Source organism: Silurus meridionalis, chromosome 17, assembly GCF_014805685.1.
Source record: "Silurus meridionalis isolate SWU-2019-XX chromosome 17, ASM1480568v1, whole genome shotgun sequence".
NCBI lineage: Eukaryota > Metazoa > Chordata > Actinopteri > Siluriformes > Siluridae > Silurus > Silurus meridionalis.
The window spans coordinates 10,743,842-10,764,431 of NC_060900.1; the positions used below are offsets into that span (position 1 = coordinate 10,743,842).

At 35.4% G+C, this 20,590-nt stretch overlaps 1 protein-coding gene across 8 annotated transcripts in view; it reads right to left on the reverse strand.

Annotated features, from left to right (window-relative positions):
• Nucleotides 1–3,271: 3,271 nt before the first annotated feature.
• pbx3b (pre-B-cell leukemia homeobox 3b) overlaps nt 3,272–20,590 on the reverse strand; it is a 125,553-nt gene continuing 108,234 nt past the window's right edge. For 3 of the 8 annotated variants that reach the window (XM_046871787.1, XM_046871785.1, XM_046871786.1), the window contains exons 6-12: nt 18,673–18,808; nt 17,926–17,955; nt 10,400–10,565; nt 10,003–10,080; nt 9,460–9,572; nt 8,200–8,289; nt 3,272–4,577 (exon numbers count right to left, since the gene is read on the reverse strand). In XM_046871787.1, coding sequence (XP_046727743.1) covers nt 4,485–4,577; nt 8,200–8,289; nt 9,460–9,572; nt 10,003–10,080; nt 10,400–10,565; nt 17,926–17,955; nt 18,673–18,808 — 706 coding nt within the window. In that variant the 3' untranslated portion in view covers nt 3,272–4,484. The remainder of the gene's footprint in view (nt 4,578–8,199; nt 8,290–9,459; nt 9,573–10,002; nt 10,081–10,399; nt 10,566–17,925; nt 17,956–18,672; nt 18,809–20,590) is intronic. The other 5 variants (XM_046871788.1, XM_046871789.1, XM_046871791.1 and 2 more) reach the window with 5 other exon arrangements.

Here is a 20,590-nt window from a genome sequence, read left to right on the forward strand (position 1 = left end):
CCACGCACCTCAGAGAGCCCGATGGCATTCTCGGCTCGCTTCTCCAGCGAAGTGACCGAGTGGAGAGGATTCCTACAACACATGCATCGATACACAGTCATCCCAATTCCACACTAAACAAGCCAAGTTTGCGTTCTGCATTTCTTTCCTGTCTGGGGAGGCTCTTTATAGGCCAGTAAATTTATGGTGCACGAACGGGGCAATTTTGGCTTGTTTGGCAGTTTCATCAGGCAATTCCCGGGGATGTTCGGGATGATAGCGGCGGTCCTTCACTTCAGCCCCCATGCTTCTGGGAAGGCCCCGGGCCGTATGGCCGACGGCAGGAGGCGCAAACCCAAGCTCCGGTCTCCAAGCCCCACGGAGTACACTGCCCAGCCTCCCAGTTCCACTGGGGACATCACCCAACCGTCTCTCCTCGCTGGGGGTGCTGCTCAGTTCGTGAGTCCCGCTGGGGGTGTTGCTTCACTGGAGACATTTTCTGGGAGCAACAAAGGCGTCTCACCGCCAACAGGCCGCGAAACGGACGTTGTACTGCCAACTGGCCGCGGAAGGGACGTTGTACCGCCGCCTGATCACGAAAGGGACGTCTGGTTCCTCTCAAGGTTTCTTCCTCATAACATCTAAGGAAGTTTTTCCTTGCCACAGTTGCCATGGCTTGCTCATCAGGGATAAATACACATTGTTCACATTAACTGTTAAATTCTTTAAAGCTGCTTTGAGACAATGTCTGTTGTAAAAAGTGCTATAAGACTTGACTTGTCAAGTCTTCACTTCACTTCACTTCACAGATCGTGCAGATGCACTCAAACCTGCCTGCTGCCATTCCTAAGAAAGCTCTGCACTAGTGGTGCTCTGATCCTACAGCTAAATCAACTTTAGGAGATGATCCTGGTACTTGCTAGACTTCTTTTTGGGCACCCTGAAGACTTCTTCACAAAATGAAACCACTCCCCTTAAAGTTCTTGATGATAAATGTTGATTTAGGAGCAATCTTACTAGCAGCAATATCTTTGCCTGTGAAATCTCTTTTTGTGCAAAGCAATGATGACTGCAAATGTTTCCTTGCAGGCAACCAAAGTTAACAGAGGAAGGACAATGATTTTAAAGCTTCTAGTCAGTTATTCTAACTCAACATGACAGAATGATCTCCAGCAATCAAAAATTTTATATAACTTCCTTTAGGTGTACTGTTTATTTATGTTCATAGTATTCATTTGTCATTATTTTTTTTAATATATATTATATATCAAAGCCTTACCAACCTGTACACATGCAACTGTTTTACACTGCTACCAATTCATTTTTGGTTTGATGCCAACTGTATTTCTTTGACTGTAATACGTGTAATGACAATTTATACACCTGAGCAGCTGAGGGTTAAGATATTTGCTCAACTTCCCAGTGGTAGCAGCTTGATAGTACTGGCATTTGATTGTTGATAGTACACCCTCTAATCCAATTCCAACGCTTTAACATATTTACTGTTTCGTCCCTCAACATAGATTTCTGCAACTCAATTCTGGCGGGTCTTCCTCTGAAGGACCTTTGACCTCTGCAAGTGGTCCAGAATGCTACAATACCTGTACAATACAATGGCATGCCTATAACCTTCTTTTTCCCATGCGAACCATTGACCGGCATCCCTTTACCTTTACAGTCAAATGACAAAAGAGCATGTTTATTTATTCTCTAAACATACCAAAGCTTCAGCTCGAGTGTAAAAAAAATGTACAATACTGAACATGTACTTTGATTTAATTTCGAAGACTACATAAAATAGTCTGGCCTGCTGAGAGGACTAAAGCTGTTTTACTGCCTTTTCTTCAGGAAATTTACTCCCCCAAAATGGGAAAACAGACAAGGTTAATCATTTCCGATCCCCCTGTCCACAACCTCGATGACCTGCTTTCCTCTGTCAAGTGATATAATGCACTTAGCACTAGAAAGTAGAAGGCTAGATATGGAAACAATTGAAGAAAACAAAATTACACAGAAAATGCAAGATGGAAAACATGAGCATAGGTAGTAAAAAAAGTGTGTTAAAATTACTGGTAAAAGGTCATATGTATCTATCATTTGTTGAATGGAATTTACAATTAAGTATTAAGAAGACCCTCATGACTCAATGTTTTTTTATTTCTCTATATCTTAAAACCCTATAATAATTAATAATACTTTGACAATTAATTTTTACACAAAATGGAACCACATGAGTGTACTGGAAGAATGTGTAAAGCCTAGTATTATTTTCTTCAAAGGATGAATGCTGGGTTGTTAATTGTGACAAAAAAATAAAAAAAACACTTTGTTACACTACAAACTATCATACAATAACCATTACATTCATTACCAAATGGTTTCAATCACAAAATGTTTATAAATATCATTAAATCATTATCATCAAAGCAAAGAAGATTCTAAAAACTAGATGTGAATAAGCTGTGTTGAGAATGCACTTTGCAGTTTGAGTGCTCAACATATGCACACAAGTACAAAGAAAACAAGCATTTCTGAACTTTTTGTAAATTGGGTGGAAATGTTGGTTTATTTGCCTTTTGCAAACAATTACACAAAAATTACTGAAAGATTGATTGAGGCTCCATTTTGCATATCAGAACATATGAGTACTCCTTTGAAACAAAGGATGGAAAATCATAACAGGTTGTACATGTTTCCAAAACACCATACCCGATGAAGTAGGGATGTGGTAACCTCATAATATGTGGCTGCTTCTCTGCAAACATTATTAGGCATTACACCTCAATAAAAATAACATGAATGGAATGATGCACCAGAACATATTTAGAGGATAATTTATTCTTGCCCCTGAAACAGAATCTGAGAAAAATAGTACAATAGCCCAAAAACTAGAGTTAAGTCTATTTTCTACAAAAGACCTCAAATCAGCATTTGCCAAACATTGCTAACAAAAAGTTAACTTTTCGGGGGAGAATTAAATCAATATACTGAGGACCACTTTAGCACTAATACAGGAAATAAAAACAGAATTTAAAATGCATATATTTTCTTTTTCCCATGACCATAAATACTGTCAAACAAATGTTCATTTGTGGTCATATTGTTTTTTATGCTTTTAAATACAAACAGTACACTCTTTCCATATGTTTTCAAAGTCAAAAGGTTTAATGTATATAAATATGGATAGTATGTAGTGGAAGTTCATTAAATACCAAAATTATCCTAAATCCTGTTTGATTGTTTATTTGAGTGTTTGTTGGATTGCCTCCAAAAAAGTAATCAAAGTGTTCCATTATGAAAGGAGATAATGTTTATTCATGTTTGGAATCACACATTACTACCACAAGGAAGACTGTTCAGTCCAAGCTGTAGTCTGGTTAAAAGGAACACAAAACATCAGTAATACATTATAATCACTGCCACAAATAAATGTTCATGATCTTTTAAATCCATTTCAGAATTCACATACAATACAAAAAAGAAAATGTAAGTCAGAGGGTCCTGTAATACAGGACCTGAATTGTACAGTTTTAACTGGACCATGTATGCATTACATTAATTATTTAATTATTTTATTTAAAGTAAATTAGTCACTGGATGAATAACATTCGAAGTGGTTTTATAACTTACAGCAGTTCAACTATTTATTTTCATTTCCATATTCCTCTACTATACCCTCCCCTAAAATTCTCTCACTCTCTATGGTATTATTTTGTTTTATTGTCTTAATATTTTTTTATGTCGCAAGAAAGCAAAGTTTTTTCTTAAAAGATTAAAATGTACATTAAATTACATGAAAGGGGTGAATTAAAAGATGCACCCACATACCATTATATAAAAATTACAATGGAACAGATCAAATAATGTTGATTTTGTTGAGAGGTAGTCAGTGAGAGAACTCTAAGCTTAAGAAATGTAGTAATGTTGGTATTCTGTCAATTCCATCAATATGAGGTAATGAAGCCATGTATTGATTTGTGAAATGTATAAACACTTTTAAGTTATATTATACACAGGAATGTTTTTCATTATGTCTCCAAACAGAGGCATATCAAAATAGAGTTCTTATACATACTGGCTGAATTGTAAGACTTTATTTTGTGTCATACAAAAATTTATATCCCATAGAATGTGAAACTAATATAATGAAAAAAAATCTATAACTTGCATTATTTTCTGAATAAATTAATCATCTACTTTACTGGAATTTATTAGATTAACTGCCTTTATGTTCTAAATGTCTAAACATAAAGGAGAAATGAAGTATATCTACACACATTCACAGAAAATAATAAAAAATATGTTTGTAATTAACAAAACATCTGAGAATGTATTAGCAATTATTAGTAAAATAATGTACAGACATAGTCTGTTGAGAGCAGAATATTCAATCCCTAAAAGATGTAAAAGATTTAAAGATTTGTTCTGCTGAATGAATTTGTGAAGATGGTAGTTGTGATGTCTGATGAATTAGTCTCTGATTGGTCAGTATGTCCATGTAGAGATCAGTTCGAGGTATCAGAGTGCACACTACCAGGACCTTCTGTAGGGGAGATCACAGAAGATGGGGTCATAGCATCTTGCCATACCCCATTAGCCTGCAACAGAAAACAAATTAAGAAAATCCATTAGAAATATTTTTAAAAAAAGTTGATAACACGAAATTGTAAATATTAGAAGCAAAATATAAGGTCACAAAAATTAATAAAAAAGTGTTTAAAAAAAATGTAATTCGGTATCTGGCTTGAAGAGTGTATGCTTATAGTAGGCTAAGTGTAACGTCTAAGGTACAATAAGTCAAATTTATGTTGAAGGTCTTGCCTTCCACCCAGCTTAACTGAATAATTTTGACTGAGATAAAGGGCTCCCTTAAAAAATTTGGCCTTAGTTGGAGAGTACCTTTTCTTCTCCTTTCCTCTATTATACCTAGTCTCTATGAACAATATAGAAGCATTTAAATAATTTCTGTTCAACCCTGTTGACATGGAGTATTATTTGGTAATTTTACATCTGTCTAGTTAGAGTAGATACATAATTTCTACTAAGGAAACTAAGGAAATATAAAATGTAAAGGAAAGAAATAGGGTAAGTTTGAATTTGATGGGTGCAGTTAGTGCATGTTACTTAAAAAAGCTGGAGGAATATTTAGCAACTAATTAGGTTAATTGGCAACAAATTAGTAACATGGTTGGGAATAAAAAAAAAAGTGTATTTTAAAGAGAAAGAGTCTATCAAAAATCATTTGGAATTTGGACATTTTACACAATTTGTGGAAACAATGGATGTCCAGACCAAAGAGGACACTTGATATCAGTGCATAGTTTAGCAGGCTAAATTCTGTATGACACAAATTGGGCAACAATCCTCAAAACTACAGACCGTTCTTAGATGTATTAGATGTTCTTAGATGCTATTGTAATGCGAGAAGCTGAGGCGGAAGCCGAAGTGAAACAAAGCAATGTTTAATGTCAGAATAGAGGCGATGCCAACACAGAACACATGCAAAAGGTTATATCCAGTGGTGCGCTAACTGGAGCGCGGCCCACAGAGTCTCGAACCGCAATGCAAGGCGGTTCGTGATGATAAATCCCCAAGGTGCGCGAAGGGAAGCGCAGAGCAGAGCGCAACGGGGAAGCGTCAGTGAAAACCACAGTAGGGAAACAAAACACATGTACGAGCAATAACGGACGGTGAGTGTGTGAAGGTGAGGGGTTTAAATAGGCAGGTAATCAGTGGTTGAATGAGCTGCAGGTGATCCAAATCAGTAGTTGAGCGAAGAGCGCCCGCACAGGAGACGGAGCAGGGAACTCCCTGACAGCTATACTGTGGTATAAAGATTGGAACGTGGAGAAATGGAAAAATGTCATGATTTCTGTGTCTAGGCAATAAAATGTAGTCACAATGACTATGTGAATGCTCTGAATGATCAGATTATGCCAGTTTAATCATTAATAAATTTTTCTTTCCTGACAAAGCATACATATTCATTGCCAAAATTTCAAGAGCATGAATTGTTTACCAGAGTGTGCTGACATTTGCCCTAATGAAAAAAATTAATTCGAAGTAACTGCATTTTACAAAATGAACGAGCTGTGAAGTCTACAGTATGTGACTAAAATCAGTGAAAAATGTATATTTCAAATCAAATCAAAATCAAATCAAATTTTATTTGTCACATACACATACATACAGGGTACAACATGCAGTGAAATGCTTTTTACGACGGTCCGGCATGAGGGAATAGAATGGGGAGAAAAAGATGTATATACAAAATATGCTTATGGCAGTAAGCAGTAAAACGGTAAACAACAGTAAACAATAGTAAACAATTAAAGGTGGTTTTTGATTGTCCATAAAGTGTCCATAAAGCGGTATGGTGTGGTGTAAAGTGTCCATAAAGTGTCCGAGTGTGGAATGGTGTGGTGTAAAGTGACCGTGTGTGGTATGGTGTGGTATAAAAATATAAAGTGCACTGTGCTGTGCGAGTCCAGAGTTTAAAGTGTCTATTTACATTTATATGTATAGGGGTATATAAAGAAAATTTTAATAGGAAAAATGTTATAAAAAAAATAGGTAGACACTACATTTTCACAGACTTTCATGGTTTGATTATGTTTGATTTTTTAGGCATAACAATCAACTAATTGTCTTTATAGATGCTAAACAGTAAAATAAACAATTTTGTCTCTAACTGTCAGACATGGCATTTTCCAATAAATAAATAAATAAATAAATAAAATGTAAAAATCTTGGGGCAGCATGAATGTATACATTTTTCCATACAATCGCAATTCCATTTTTAGGCTAAGAGAAAATATTTTGCATGTTCAAAATTTATCGATTCGCAATGACACTGACCTGCATTTTATATTTTCATGTAGAAACACCCAGGCTAAATATTTATTTACAAAACAGATAACTTTGCTCATGTAAATCCTTTGTAGACTCTGTTAGTAAATTGTTTTTACACGTGCAAACATTTAGTACATTAGTGTGATAAATGTTTTAAAGTATTTGAGAGATGTCTTTCTACTGAAATTTACACTGACACTTCCTGGTCCATCTGTAGAATTATTTAATTTATAAATGGGATCACATATGCAAAATGACAATTGTTAAACAACAAATGCAGTGTCTGTAGGTGAAACCAATGGCTCAAATCAAGAGAGGATATTCAGAGCTAATAATTGTTTAAACCAGTCACATAATCACATTGACCCAGTGTTTCTGATTATTTGGAAAATGTGGCATATCTAGTTGATAACACATCGAGATTTGAATATCAGAAAATAAAATCTGACATAAAAGCTGACACTGATACAATAGTAATATTTTTGTTCTCAAATACAAATGTTCTCAGTGCAAAGAGATTCCAGTACTTTTGGAAGGGACTGACTATGACAATCAATTAAGCATGTGATGTCACTAATATGTACAACAATCACAATATTATAATAAATTATAATCAATAATTACACCAAGCAAAAATCAGCCATAACATTAAAATCACTTGCTTATTATTGTGTAGGTGCCCCTTCTGCTACTAAAACAGCTCTGACCTAACCTGACATCAACACCACATAAGGATATGCTGTGGCTTTAAATGTTAGCAGCATATCTTAAATTGTTTGTCAACAGATGCTTGATTGATTATGGTCTGTGGTATTTGGAGTTAACATCTGTTTGTCCTGTTACTCAAACCATTTCTGAACAACTTTTGCAGAGTGGCGGGGAACATTATCCTGCCTAAAGAGCCACTACCCTTAGGGAATACTTTTGCCATGTATAACTTTACTTTAGAGGTTTACAGTGCTTTAAACTGAAGTTTGTTTATGACAAGATGCGCAAAACTGTGTACTCTATTAAAATTATGTTAGACAGTATTCAAATTTCCAGAAATCTGTGATGCAGAAGCTCTATTGTGGGATAATATCAGTTGGGCTAACCTATATTTAGCCCAACTGATTAATCACCACATTATCTGTGTAAAGCTGCTTTGAGACAATGTTCATTGTTAAAAGCGCTATACAAATAAAAATTAATTGAATTGAATATTTGAACCACGTGCATCAACGAGCCACCCTTTTTAGGTTCTAAACACTCCACACCAGGAATACACCTCAAGACCTGTTGTCCTGCCTATGTAATTAATTTTATTTATGTTGCCTATCAATGGTTTCAGTGTATTGCTGATTTTGTGATGTGTCAGAATTCACTTACATCCAAGCCACGTGGACTGTACATGGAGTTACCCCCCAGATCATCATTGTATCCTGCTGTCTGACTGATAACATGGCGCAGGGTATCCACCTGCAGAGAACACAACAGGAAGTCAAGCTTATCAAGTTTCTGCATTAGAAAAACATCAGAAAAAAAACATTTATGCCTGTGCTAATATATATAAAACACTCAGATCTACACAGTGGAGGAATACATTTATTGTATTAATTGATTTAAAGATAGAAGCAAAGCAAAGGACTAATAAAATATCAAATTTACTTTTCCAATCAATTAGAATGCAGGCAGTTGTTTATATAAATGCAAGCTTGTCTGGGATTATGTCAAAAATAATGCACTTGCATAATTGTCTGCCATCTCAATTCTACAAGCAGCTAGGATAACAATTAAAAAATTATGAGCCATAAAAAAAAACTGTTCTAAACCTTATCACTGCTACCACAAAATAATAAGGCTTGTGTTTTTCTATGGTCTGCCATATTGACATGATATTGATGCGTATCAATTGATGGAGTCATTTAACAGAACTGAGCTGAGCAAACTATGTCTTTGTTTAACATTTATATAAGGCAACTGATCATTTGCATTTTTTTTTCATAATGAAAAGATATATATATCTGTAAATTGACAATCACATTAATTACACAAATTTGTATTTTGATATTAATAATAATACATGATGCAGCATGTTAAAAGAGCAATGATAACATGCAAAAAATAAATTTGATGTTTAGCATTAATCTGTAACCATAGAAAAACTGTGTTCCTTCCTATCAGGAAATAGTTTTCTGGTGACAATGAGAGGTATAACAGAGTAAACCAAAAATAGACAAGCACAACTAAACAGACACAGGAAAGTAAAGTAACATACACTCAATACCAACCCAAGAGCAAAAGTCAGAGCCAAATGCATTTGCAACATCAACTGTAAAATGGGATGTGTATCACTTCGATGACGATGTGCTTATATTGGCTGCTGAAAGTCAAGATTTATAAAAAATAATGAAAGGGCAATTATGAATTGTTCAAATTGTCTGATCATGGCCACGTCATGTATCGGTTGTCAACAATTACTTATGTTTTGCTATAAATGGCCTGGAGATAGAGCATATAATTCATTGAGATTCGTGAATGTAATTATCTGTAAATTGGTTTTTGAGGCTGCACTGAGAATGACTAACTAATTAATAGATTTTATTTTTGTTCTGGCATACAGCCCCAGTCCCTGTACGTAGAGCCTACCTGTGACTGCACATTGGCTCCGACTTGTGCCCCTTGGTAAGAATCACCATTCGGATTCTGCATGCTCATGAACATGTTCCCCGAGTTTGGGAGGTTAAAAGAACCTGACGAACCTAAAAAGGAAAGATGTAAGTGTCTAAATAACTTTAAAAAGTAAAGAAAACAAGGGGACTTGCACACTCACAAAAAGTTACATTATATTCATGCCATTTGGCACATACACATACTATAGCTACAACCACAAACAACACAGGAAGCAAAGACATTTAAGCAATTGTGGGGCAAAATTTTTTTAAAATATTTAATTCTTTTGACATTGGAAATAAATGGAATTGACCAACAGTATATTTTCAACTTTAAAAATTAACAAAAAAAAAACAAAAAACAAATAAAAAACACAAATACATACACAAAGTGTATGTATGAGAATAGCAGCCTGCCATTTGCAGTTTAATAACAACTGCTATTCTAATGGACTATTGAGTAAGGGATCCTCTACTATTGACAGTAAAAACAGATAGAAACTAAAGAAAAGTTCAGTACCAGTAAACATGCTGGTTAAAAGAGTGTTTTTGTTGTCTGCAGAATCCAGGTTAAATTCTTCATCTTTCATCTGGAATCCTGGATGCAAGAAAAAGGGGATCCCTTTAAATCGCTTTCTACTAGTCAATGCTGGCCATATTCTAGAGGTAACAACAACAGGAGTATAGTAAGAGAGGAAAGTATAAGTAGCATAGAACTTTTTTTTTTTCTTTTCTTCACCGGTCTCCTTAACTGTACTTGATTTGTGAGGCAAGCATGTTGTAGAAGGCACTACAGTGAAGTTTAATTTTAATGTGATATGACAATCCTCTAGTCTAAGAGAACTTGAGGTCACATCATTAAGATAATAAGAAGATGGAGAATTAGGGGGTGATGGTCCAGATTTGGTGATGCTTACCAGAATTGGGTGTCGTGGGGGAGTTTGTCTGACTGTTCTGCACAGCAGCAGCCACAGCATGTGCTGCGTTCACAGCAGTCTTGGCAGCATACAGATTGGCCTCCTCCTGGAACTTGCCAATGTTCTTCTTGTAACGAATCCTCTTGTTACCAAACCAGTTAGATACCTAGGGAGAAAAAAATAAAAAAAGAGGGTTGGGAAAGGAGAGGGAAGGGTGTCAAGGTGTCAAGGTGGTCGAGGCACTGTACACTACACAGTGTGATCGCTTCAAGCTGTTTCGTTCGGGTCCATCAAGTTGATGGTCCCAAGCCTCCTGCTGTAATTTCCGTTTGGCTCGCAGACTAATTAAGCGATTATCAGACAGAGCTTGTGCACTATTATGCATGAGAGCATGACATGGTCTCTGTTTGTCTCTAGACAAAACCAACACACTAGAGACTGCTTGTCTTTTGATGATGCTGAGCTCAGTGTTGCTCTGTACCTGAAGTTGGCAGAATTGTTTTAAAGATCAGTAGAATGGTTGGTAAGCAATAGGACAAAATTTTTACTTGTTATGGAATTAATGAAGAACTACTTTATCATCGAGAAACTGGCAGGTTTATGTCTGAAATGAAATCCAGTAGTGTAATAAAACAATTTAAATTACATTTGATCAGTTTTAATCATGCAATTTTTTTATTAAAATAATATACATTTTAGATTTATAGTACATGTTGCAGTTTAACAAACAATTTTGTATAGAAAATATTAGTATCCTCCTACAACAAAAATGGAGCACACTGAAAACAATAGGATCTAGGTCACATAGAAACCAGAAGTGTCAGTGCTTACACTGCAATAACTGTGGAATGATAAACAGATTATGGGTTGTTTCTTAATAGCCCTATACATTATCGAGGTTTGGCACAGTGGCTATTATTCCTCTTATTCTGCTGCACTGACTGGGACAGGCCAAAGGCATAAGCCCCTTTAATGAATCTTTATTTAATTTCATCCTTTGAATTTCATGTTTAATATTTAAGAGCTGTAGCCATGCTATGCCAAAGCTAGTGAAGTTGCAATGGCAATCCTACCTCAGAATGTCACTGCAATTCAAAATCTTTAATATCTGGCCAATTAAAATTAACAACCAGCCGGCCAAAAAAAAAACACACCAGCAATGGTAGGCATTTTCTTTGACATCAATTATTTAATGGGTTTTTCCTAGAGCTTAAGCTAACAAGCAAGGTTTAATCAGATATAATGACTGCAAAAGCTATCATCCTTTTTTATTAATCTGCTTAAAGCTTCTAAGGGCCAGGGTAAAATTCACATTTATGCATTAAACCATAGACAAGGCTTCTCTAATTTTTCAGCCAAAGGGATTAATATGGCTCAAATTTTGGTTGAAATATATTTTCAAAATTTGAATAAAGAAAGAAATATCTGAGAGTAAATAAAAATACTTGAATTGTCTTAATTGTGTAAATGATCAGACTATAAGACATAAAATCCTACCGATTTCTGTAGCTAATCTTGGTCAGTTTAGCTGTGTTATTTTTTTGTTTTTGTTGTTTATTGTAAAGGTATTTTGCATCTGCCAGTGCGGCACTGAACGTGCTGTATGCATTCAATACAAAAACAAGGTATAAAAAGAGCTCAAAAAAAAAAAGTGTGTGTGAGAGAGAGAGAGAGAGAGAGAGATTTTCAATCAACTGATCAGCAGGGCATTCAACACTGCCCGCTAGGCTGAATGACCTCTGCTTTCCACCTAACTGGCATTAAAAGTTTGTATAGCTGATGTATTTGCTGTATGTAACAGAAATCTTGTTTGGGTTCCTATTGGAGAAGGGAGCTCTCCATTCTCAAGCTTAGATCCATAGAATTATAAAATTACTACAAGGGAACAGGATCGGTTTATATACATGCAGTTTTTCATATAGAACATATTAGAACAGAACCCACATAAAAGGAAAATAAAACTGTAATAGGTGGTCTCAGTAACTGTTAAATAATCAATAATGAATATACAAAAGGAATGCAAAAAAGCTTCAATATTGATAAGCATCATTTGTATTAATCTCAGTAGTTTCATATTTAAAGAAACTGATTTAATTAGCTGCTGCCAAGAATTTTCACATCTATTCCTGCTCACTCAGTCCGCAAATGACATCTCATATGGCCCATTTGTATGGTTGTGTATGTGTGACTGATAAATTAGATTTTAAACTCGGAAAAGCCATTAAGGTGCTTTGAAAACATATACACAGTTCTTATATATACACACACCAGAGGTGGCAAAAGTATGGACATCTTTCATTTAAGTGATAGTACTCATGTTTTAAAACACTCGTATACTGACTATACTTTTTTACTCAAGTTAAAGTAAAGAAGTTTGGGCTCTGACATGTACTTAAGTAAAAAGTAGCCATTACTACACCTGTTTTAGTGTCATGCTGGTAGCTGGACATTACGTCATAATAATATTAGGGCTGTCAAGTGATTAAAATATTGAATCGCAATTATTTACATGATTGTCATGAGCTGACTCATGATTAATTACAACTTAATCGCACATTTTTATCTGTTCTAAATGTATCTATGATTCCACACGGATGGTTAATTCCGGACACGGATGGTAATTCCGGACAAAATGCCACAAAACATTCCAGTGAGTTAGTCGAACTCAAAAAATAAATTGTGGAATGTGTGCATCATGGCGGATTTTGGTGCTGATTTGAGACTTGCCGCATCAGTAAAACAAATGTTTCTGTGTTTATTTACAATTTTTTTTTATATCTGAGAAAAGAAAGGACATTGTGAATAAATGTGTGTTGCAATTAAGGTTTTAATTTTGCCTCTTTTATATTTATTTATTTATATATATTTTTTATTTTATTTTGACAGCCTTAATTAATATATTAATACAAAACAAATAAAAAATGTTGTTACCTAATGAAAATATTCAGGCTAAATAATCAGGAATGTCTGTGCTCTCAGTCATGTTTACATAGCTGACTTCCACGGTCTCATCCATGTTAACCCCATACTTTAGGTTACCTTCTGCCCTGCTCATTGTTAGCTTCGTAAACTAGCCTACATCTGTGTTGGGTGAGAGCCAGGAAATGATAAACCTGTGGTAGATTGAAAAAAGCTGCACAAAGAGAGGAAATCAGTTGATGGGCTGGAAACGGCAGCAATAAAAAGAAAGAATATTGACATTTCACCAAATAGATGAAAAATAAAGTAACAAACCTGTTTTGAAAATGTAAGAAGGAGAAACTAGATATTTGTGTAAAAATGTAATGAGTAAAAGTAAAACATTTTTCCAAAAAATAAATAGTAAAGTACTGATACCAGAAAAAACTACTTAAGTACAGTAACGAAGTATTTGTACTTTGTTACTTCCCACCTCACTCACTCATTCAATCACTCAAGCACTGACTTTGTTGAATGTAAAGGCTGCCTTGATGCATTTACATGTACCATTGTTTACATATTATCATTACCAATGCTTTCACTATCAAAAATAAAATGGGAATCAAGATTTTTTATTTAAACCCACAGTGGCTTTAACCCTTGGCCATTAAACTGCCAAAATATGGGCTACTTGACACAAAAAAAAACAGCCAGATTGTAGGGATGGACTAATTTATGATGATAAATGTATATTTATAAACTATTTCCAAAAAGCTGCTTTAGGACAATGTCCACTGTAAAAAGTGCTATTCAAATAAAATTTTATTAAATTGAATTATATTAAATTGAGAATGTATGTTAGGAATTACTCCACAAAACCTTAAAAAGTAAAAATATATTATGTAGTCACTTGACCTAGTATTTCCTATTATAAAATGATAACAAACCAAATATTTGAATATTAAACAGATTTGTTATTTAAATATTTAAACAGTGTTATTCTAGATAATAAAAATATTTATTTAAAAAAAGAAAAAAATATCAAAATAAGAACATATAAAGCTTGATTTATTATAGTCCCATAATTAGAAAGACTTGGCTATTCAATAAAATACATTATGTGAAACAGATGTTTACTATTCATACTTTATTCTTATGCTTATGTTACTTGATGGTTTGGACACAGTACAAGAAATTATTTAAAATACATTCAAGATATCTTGATAGCTGCTTTTTTATTTTCTTAAATATTCTTAAAATGGTATGCCCCATAAATCTATTAAATGCTTTTAACACATTATCACTGTTCAAGATTAAGTACAACCCTAAATCCTAATATACTTTAATTGGCTGGCTTCTTTCTATAGTATCTGTTTTAATGGTGTTTAAAGTAGGGCTTTAGCTATTGATTATTTTAGCAAATCTAATATTCTACCGAATACTCCAATGATTTTTCGATTAATCAATTAAAAAGTACTTATTCTTTATTAAAGCGCAATACTAAATATACAAGAGAAAATAAGACAGATCTCCTAAAATGAAAAAGTCAGTTGTTTCTCTTTCAGAAAAAGAATATCTGTTTTCATGTTGTTTTCATGTTGATTAGAGTATTACAAACTTGAAAAGTATTAACCTAAGGTACATTTAGTAAAAATGTGTGATTAGGTTGCAAATAAATCACAAGTTAACTAATGGCAATCATGCGATTATTCACAATAAAATATTTTAATCGATTGACAGCCCATACATATGTGTAATATATATATATATTTAGTGTGACTACGCTTTGGCTTCTATTTCTTACTTTTGCACAGTCTGTGCAGTTCCAAAAAATCATGGATTATGTACAATCAGATTCAAGTTTGTGATAAGCTAGTTATACCAAGCAGGTGCTAATGATCATCAACTTCATATGTGGAGGAGGCTTAAACTGGGCGAGGAACAGCCAAACTCTGACACTAAGGTGAGGTTGTGGAAGACAGTTCCGAGCAGTGGCCGGCCAAGTAAACATATTGCAGTAGATGAAAGACACATAATGCTTACTTACCTTCAACATTTAGTGGGACCCAGGTAACCCATTTACTGTTTAGAGTATGTGCTGTCTCCATTAAAGAATTGCAGCTAAAAAGCCATAACTCTGATATGGAAAGAAGCGACTCAACTATGCACGAAAACATAGGAACTGTGGTGCAAAAAATTGGCAACAAGTGCTCTGGGCTGATGAGGTAAAATCTAAAATATTTGGCTGTGGCAAAAAACAAGTTGTTTGCTAAAGGACTGGAAAGCAGTACTATAATGAGTGTCTGCAGGCAAAAGTGAAGCATGATGGAGGGTCTTTGCAAGTTTGGGACTACATTTGTGCAAACGGAAATGAAAATTTGGTCAGAATTAATAGTGTCCTCAATGCAGAGAAATACAGGCAGATATCTATCCATCATACAATACCACCAGGAAGGTGTCCGATTGTCCCCAAATTTATTCTGCAGCAGGACAATGACCCCAAACCTACAGCAAATGCCATTAAGAACTATCTTCAGTGTAGAGAAGAACAAGGAGTCCTGGGAGTGATAGTTTTAGCCCCCCACAGAGCCTTGATCATCATCAAGTCTGTCTGGGATGACATGAAGAGCCTTCAAAAGATTTGAGGCAGCCTATGTCCAAAGAAAATCTATGCTAGATCTCCGAGATGTGGGGAACAACCTATCTTCAAAAAGTGTGAAGTGTTTCTAAAATAAATAATGCTGTTTTGCAGGCAAAGGGTGGTCACACTAAATATTGATTGGGTTTTTTGTCTGTTCATTTATTTTCCATTTTGTTAATAGATAAATATGAGCATTAAATATGCAGTTATTTTGCAACATTTTTCAATAAGTGCCAAAACTTTTACTGTGTAAATATTTATATATACATACATGTATCATCTCACAAAAGTGAGTACACCCCACATATTTCAGCAACGATTTAGTATAAATTCCCAAGAGACAGTACTGTAGAATTTAAACTTGGATATATTTTAGCAGTCTATGTGCAGTTTGTTTAGCAGTACAGATTAACTTTCCTCTGAAAATAACCATTATTGTCAAAATAGCTGGCAATAAAAGTGAGTACACTCTAACTGATAAGACCTGTATGTAGTTTAACCATGGAAGGCCACATGTCCTATTCATCATGTTCATGTTTTTGCTTGATAGAACCATACAAATTTGTGTATCTTGTATTAGAGCAGTTAAAATTTGGTGCTTTGAGTACAATTCTCTTATACTGACCACTGGATGTTCAACATGGCACCTCATGGCAAAGAACTCTCTGAGGATTTGGGAATTAGAATTGTTGCTCTCCCCAAAAATAGACTAGGCTATAAGAAGATCTGTAGCACCCAGAAACAGAGTTACAGTGCAGTAGCCAGTGTCATACAGAGGTTTCCCAAGATGGTTTTCACTCGGAACAGACCTCGCTAGGGTAGATTAAAGAGGTAGAGTCCTCATGCTGTGCATCAGGTGCAGAAGCTGGCTTCAAAAAACAGACGCATGATTGCTGCCAGCAACTGCTTTAGAGGTTGCAAAAGCGGAAGGTCCACTTGTCAGTGCTCAGACCATACGCGCACACTGCAACAAGTCAGTTTGCATGGCCATCGTCCCAGAAGAAAGCCTATTCTGAAGCTGGCTTACAAGAAAACCCGCAAACAATTTGCTGAAGACAACATGTCCGAGAGCATAAATTACTGGAAACATGTCCTGTGGTCTGATAAGATTAAGATAAACTTGTTTGGCTCAAATGGTGTCTAGCATGTGTGGCAACGCCCTTATAAGGAGTACCAAGAAAATTGTGTCTTGACCACAGTCAAGCATGGTGGATCTAACATCATGGTCTTAGGGTGCATGAATCCTGCTGGTATTGGGGGAGCTGCGGTTCATTGAGGGAAACATGGATTCCAACATGTACTGTGACATTCTAATGCAAAGCATGATGCCCCCTTCAAAAACTGGACCAAATGGCAGTATTCCAATATGAAAACACACCGCCGAAATGACATCTGCCTTGCTGAAAGTGAAGGTGATGGAGTGGCCAAGTATGTCTCCAGACCTGAAACCTATTAAGCACCTGTGGGGCATCCTATAAGTAGAGAGGCACCATGTGCCTAACATCCAGCAGCTCATGGTGTCATTATGGTGGAGTGGAAGGGGCAACAGCCTGTGCATCTCTAGTGAATTCCATGCCCAGAAGGATTAGGGCAGTGCTAGATAACAATGATACTCACACAAAATATTGACACTTTGGATACAGTTTTGACACATTTACTTTAGGTGTACTCACTTTTGTTGGCAGCTTTTTTGACAATAATGGCTGTATGTTGAGTTATTTTTAAAGGACAGCAAATCTATACTGTTACACAAGTTGCACATTAAATAACATATATCGAAAGTTAATTTCTATAATATTTTCCCTTGAGAAGTTATACTAAAATGGTTGCTGAAATCTGAGTGGTGTACTTTATTTAGTTTTGTGAGATACTATATATGTGTACGTGTAAAATGTATTTTTCTATAAATATTTGTATAAATGTATAAAATGTATTACGTTAACAAAAACGACCAGAACAAGAGTGGAACAGGAGAAGTCTGACATACCTGTGCCACTGTGATGGTGCTTCCCACCCCCTGAAGGCAAAAAAAAATTGCTTTTACAGTATCTGACTCCTCAGTGGCCCTCCACAACCCCCTCCCCACAGAAAAAATAAAGACATTTACACATGACAAACAATTTCTGCAGAACATGTTGGGGCGTGTAATCTAACAACTATCATAAAACACCACCAATGTGGCTTCATGGTTTAAAGATTTTGTCTGTGGGGAAACGGATGAGGGGGGGCACAACTGCCTTCAGGTATATGTTAATGTTTTTGAAGTGGGACAATCACTTCAGTTATGACATTCATCCAGACACCCCTGTTGCTTTATTAATATAAACAGCCACACACATGCAGAAATGGACTCACATGATTACTGAAAGGCATAAAATCTGACATGGGATTGTAAAAACTGTGGTGCCTTGTGTGCTATGGTTAGATGCTGGTCTTTCCTCAAAACTCATTGCAACTCAATGATGAGATGGTTTTAAAGTCAAGTCTTAAACTCACACACTCAACCATGCCACTCTTCACATTGCCTCCATTTCTATTTAGATTTCTAGATAAATAATCTTTTTTTTTATCAAACTGAGTTACTTACTGCTAGCGCTATTATCTGCATAGACTTACTTATTAGAAATATGCTGCATTGCTTGTAATTATTTGCTTAGTCATTCCATCACTAAACCCTGGTATGATGTCTTTATGTTTTGGCCAGTGGTGAATTGAATGGAAGGGTAGGTCTCACCTGGGATACAGTAATGCTGCACTTTTTAGCCAGTTCTTCTTTTGCTTCTTCACTGGGGTAGGGGTTGCTGAGGTGGGAGTAGAAGTATTCATTCAAAATCTCTGTGGCCTGCTTGCTGAAATTACGTCTTTTTCGTCTGAGATGGTGTAAGGAAGAAGAAAAGAGTATGGTGATTAATATAAATAACATAAATAAACTTTTAAACACACACACACACACACACAAACACACACACACACACAGGTGAACAGATGTCCTAAATTTTGTGGTAATGCCCAGTACTTTAGTCATACATCCCGCAACTTCAGATTTCCGCATTTGTATTGGAAAAAACAGTAAAACCTGACTTTTTGATTAAAAGATTTTAATGTAATTTGCAATGCTAAGGAAGCAACAAAGCTGATGTTCATCCAATTGCTGAGAAGAAATTATTAAAGCCTCTCATGAAAGTGCTGTGTCAGCGTTCATTCAAATCACATCAGAGAAATCTACATTTCAGATGTAACTACATTAGCCTACTCAAATTTAAAGGGGGAAAGAGTAGGTTTTTTATTTAATGGACACCAACATAATCTTTGGTGAGAAATGTGGATGATCTACATTATTCTGGAAATGAGCACGCTCTATTGGACTATGTGCTCAGAATTTCATTTATTTTTATACAGTGATGTTTTCTGTTGCATTGTTTGATTGATATACACAGTGGTGTGAAAAAGTGTTTCCACCAGTTCCTGGTTTCTTTTTTCTTTGCATGTTTGTCACACAGTAATGTTTCAAATCATGAAACTAATTTAGACAACACAAGTGAACACAACATGCAGTTTTTAAATGAAGGTTTTTATTATTGAGGGAAAACAAAATCCATAAGAAAGAGAATGGGCAAAAATGGTCTGCATGGCAGCATTCCAAGACGAAAACCGCTGCTGAGCAAAAAGAACATAAAGGCTCATCTCAGTTTTGCCAGAAAACATCTTGATGATCCCCAAGACTTTTGGGAAAATACTCTGTGGACTGACGAGACAAAAGTTGAACATTTTGGAAGGTGTGTGTCCATTACGTCTGGCGTAAAAGTACCGCATTTCAGAAAAAGAACATCATGCCAACAGTAAAATATGGTGGTAGTAGTGTGGTAGTCTGCGGTTGTTTTGCTGCTTCAAGACCAGGTAGAATTGTTGTGATAAATGGAACCATGAATTCTGCTGTTAAACAAAAAATCCTGAAGGAGAATGTCTGGCCATCTGTTCATGACCTCAAGTTCAAGTGAACTTGGGTTCTGCAGCAGGACAATGATACTAAACACACCAGTAAGTCCACCTCTGAATGGCTGAAGAAAAACAAAATTAAGACTTTGGAGTGGCCTAGTCAAAGTCCTGACCTGAATCCTATTGAAAAGCTGTGGCATGACCTTAAAAAGGCGGTTCATGCTCAAAAACCCTCCAATGTGGCTGAATTATTCTGCATAGATGAGTGGACCAAAATTCCTCCACAGCGCTGTAACAGACTCATCGCAAGTTATCACAAACGCTTGATTGCAGTTGTTGCTGCTAAGGGTGGCCCATCCAGTTATTAGGTTTAGGGGCCATGTAGTTTTGGATTTTGTTTTCACTCAATAATAAAAACCTTAATTTAAAAAACTGCAAGTGTGAAAAACAATATATATACATACACACATACACGTGTGTATGTGTGTGTATATACATGTGTGTGTGTGTGTATATATATATATATATATATATATATATATATATATATATATATATATATATATATATATATATATATATATATATATATTTACACGTATATACACACACACACACACACTGTGTTAATTTATTTATTTATAAATGGACCAAGTCTTATAATTCTCAATGTTTGTTGTTAACAGATTTTCTAACTCTATCTCTCTGTTGCATAC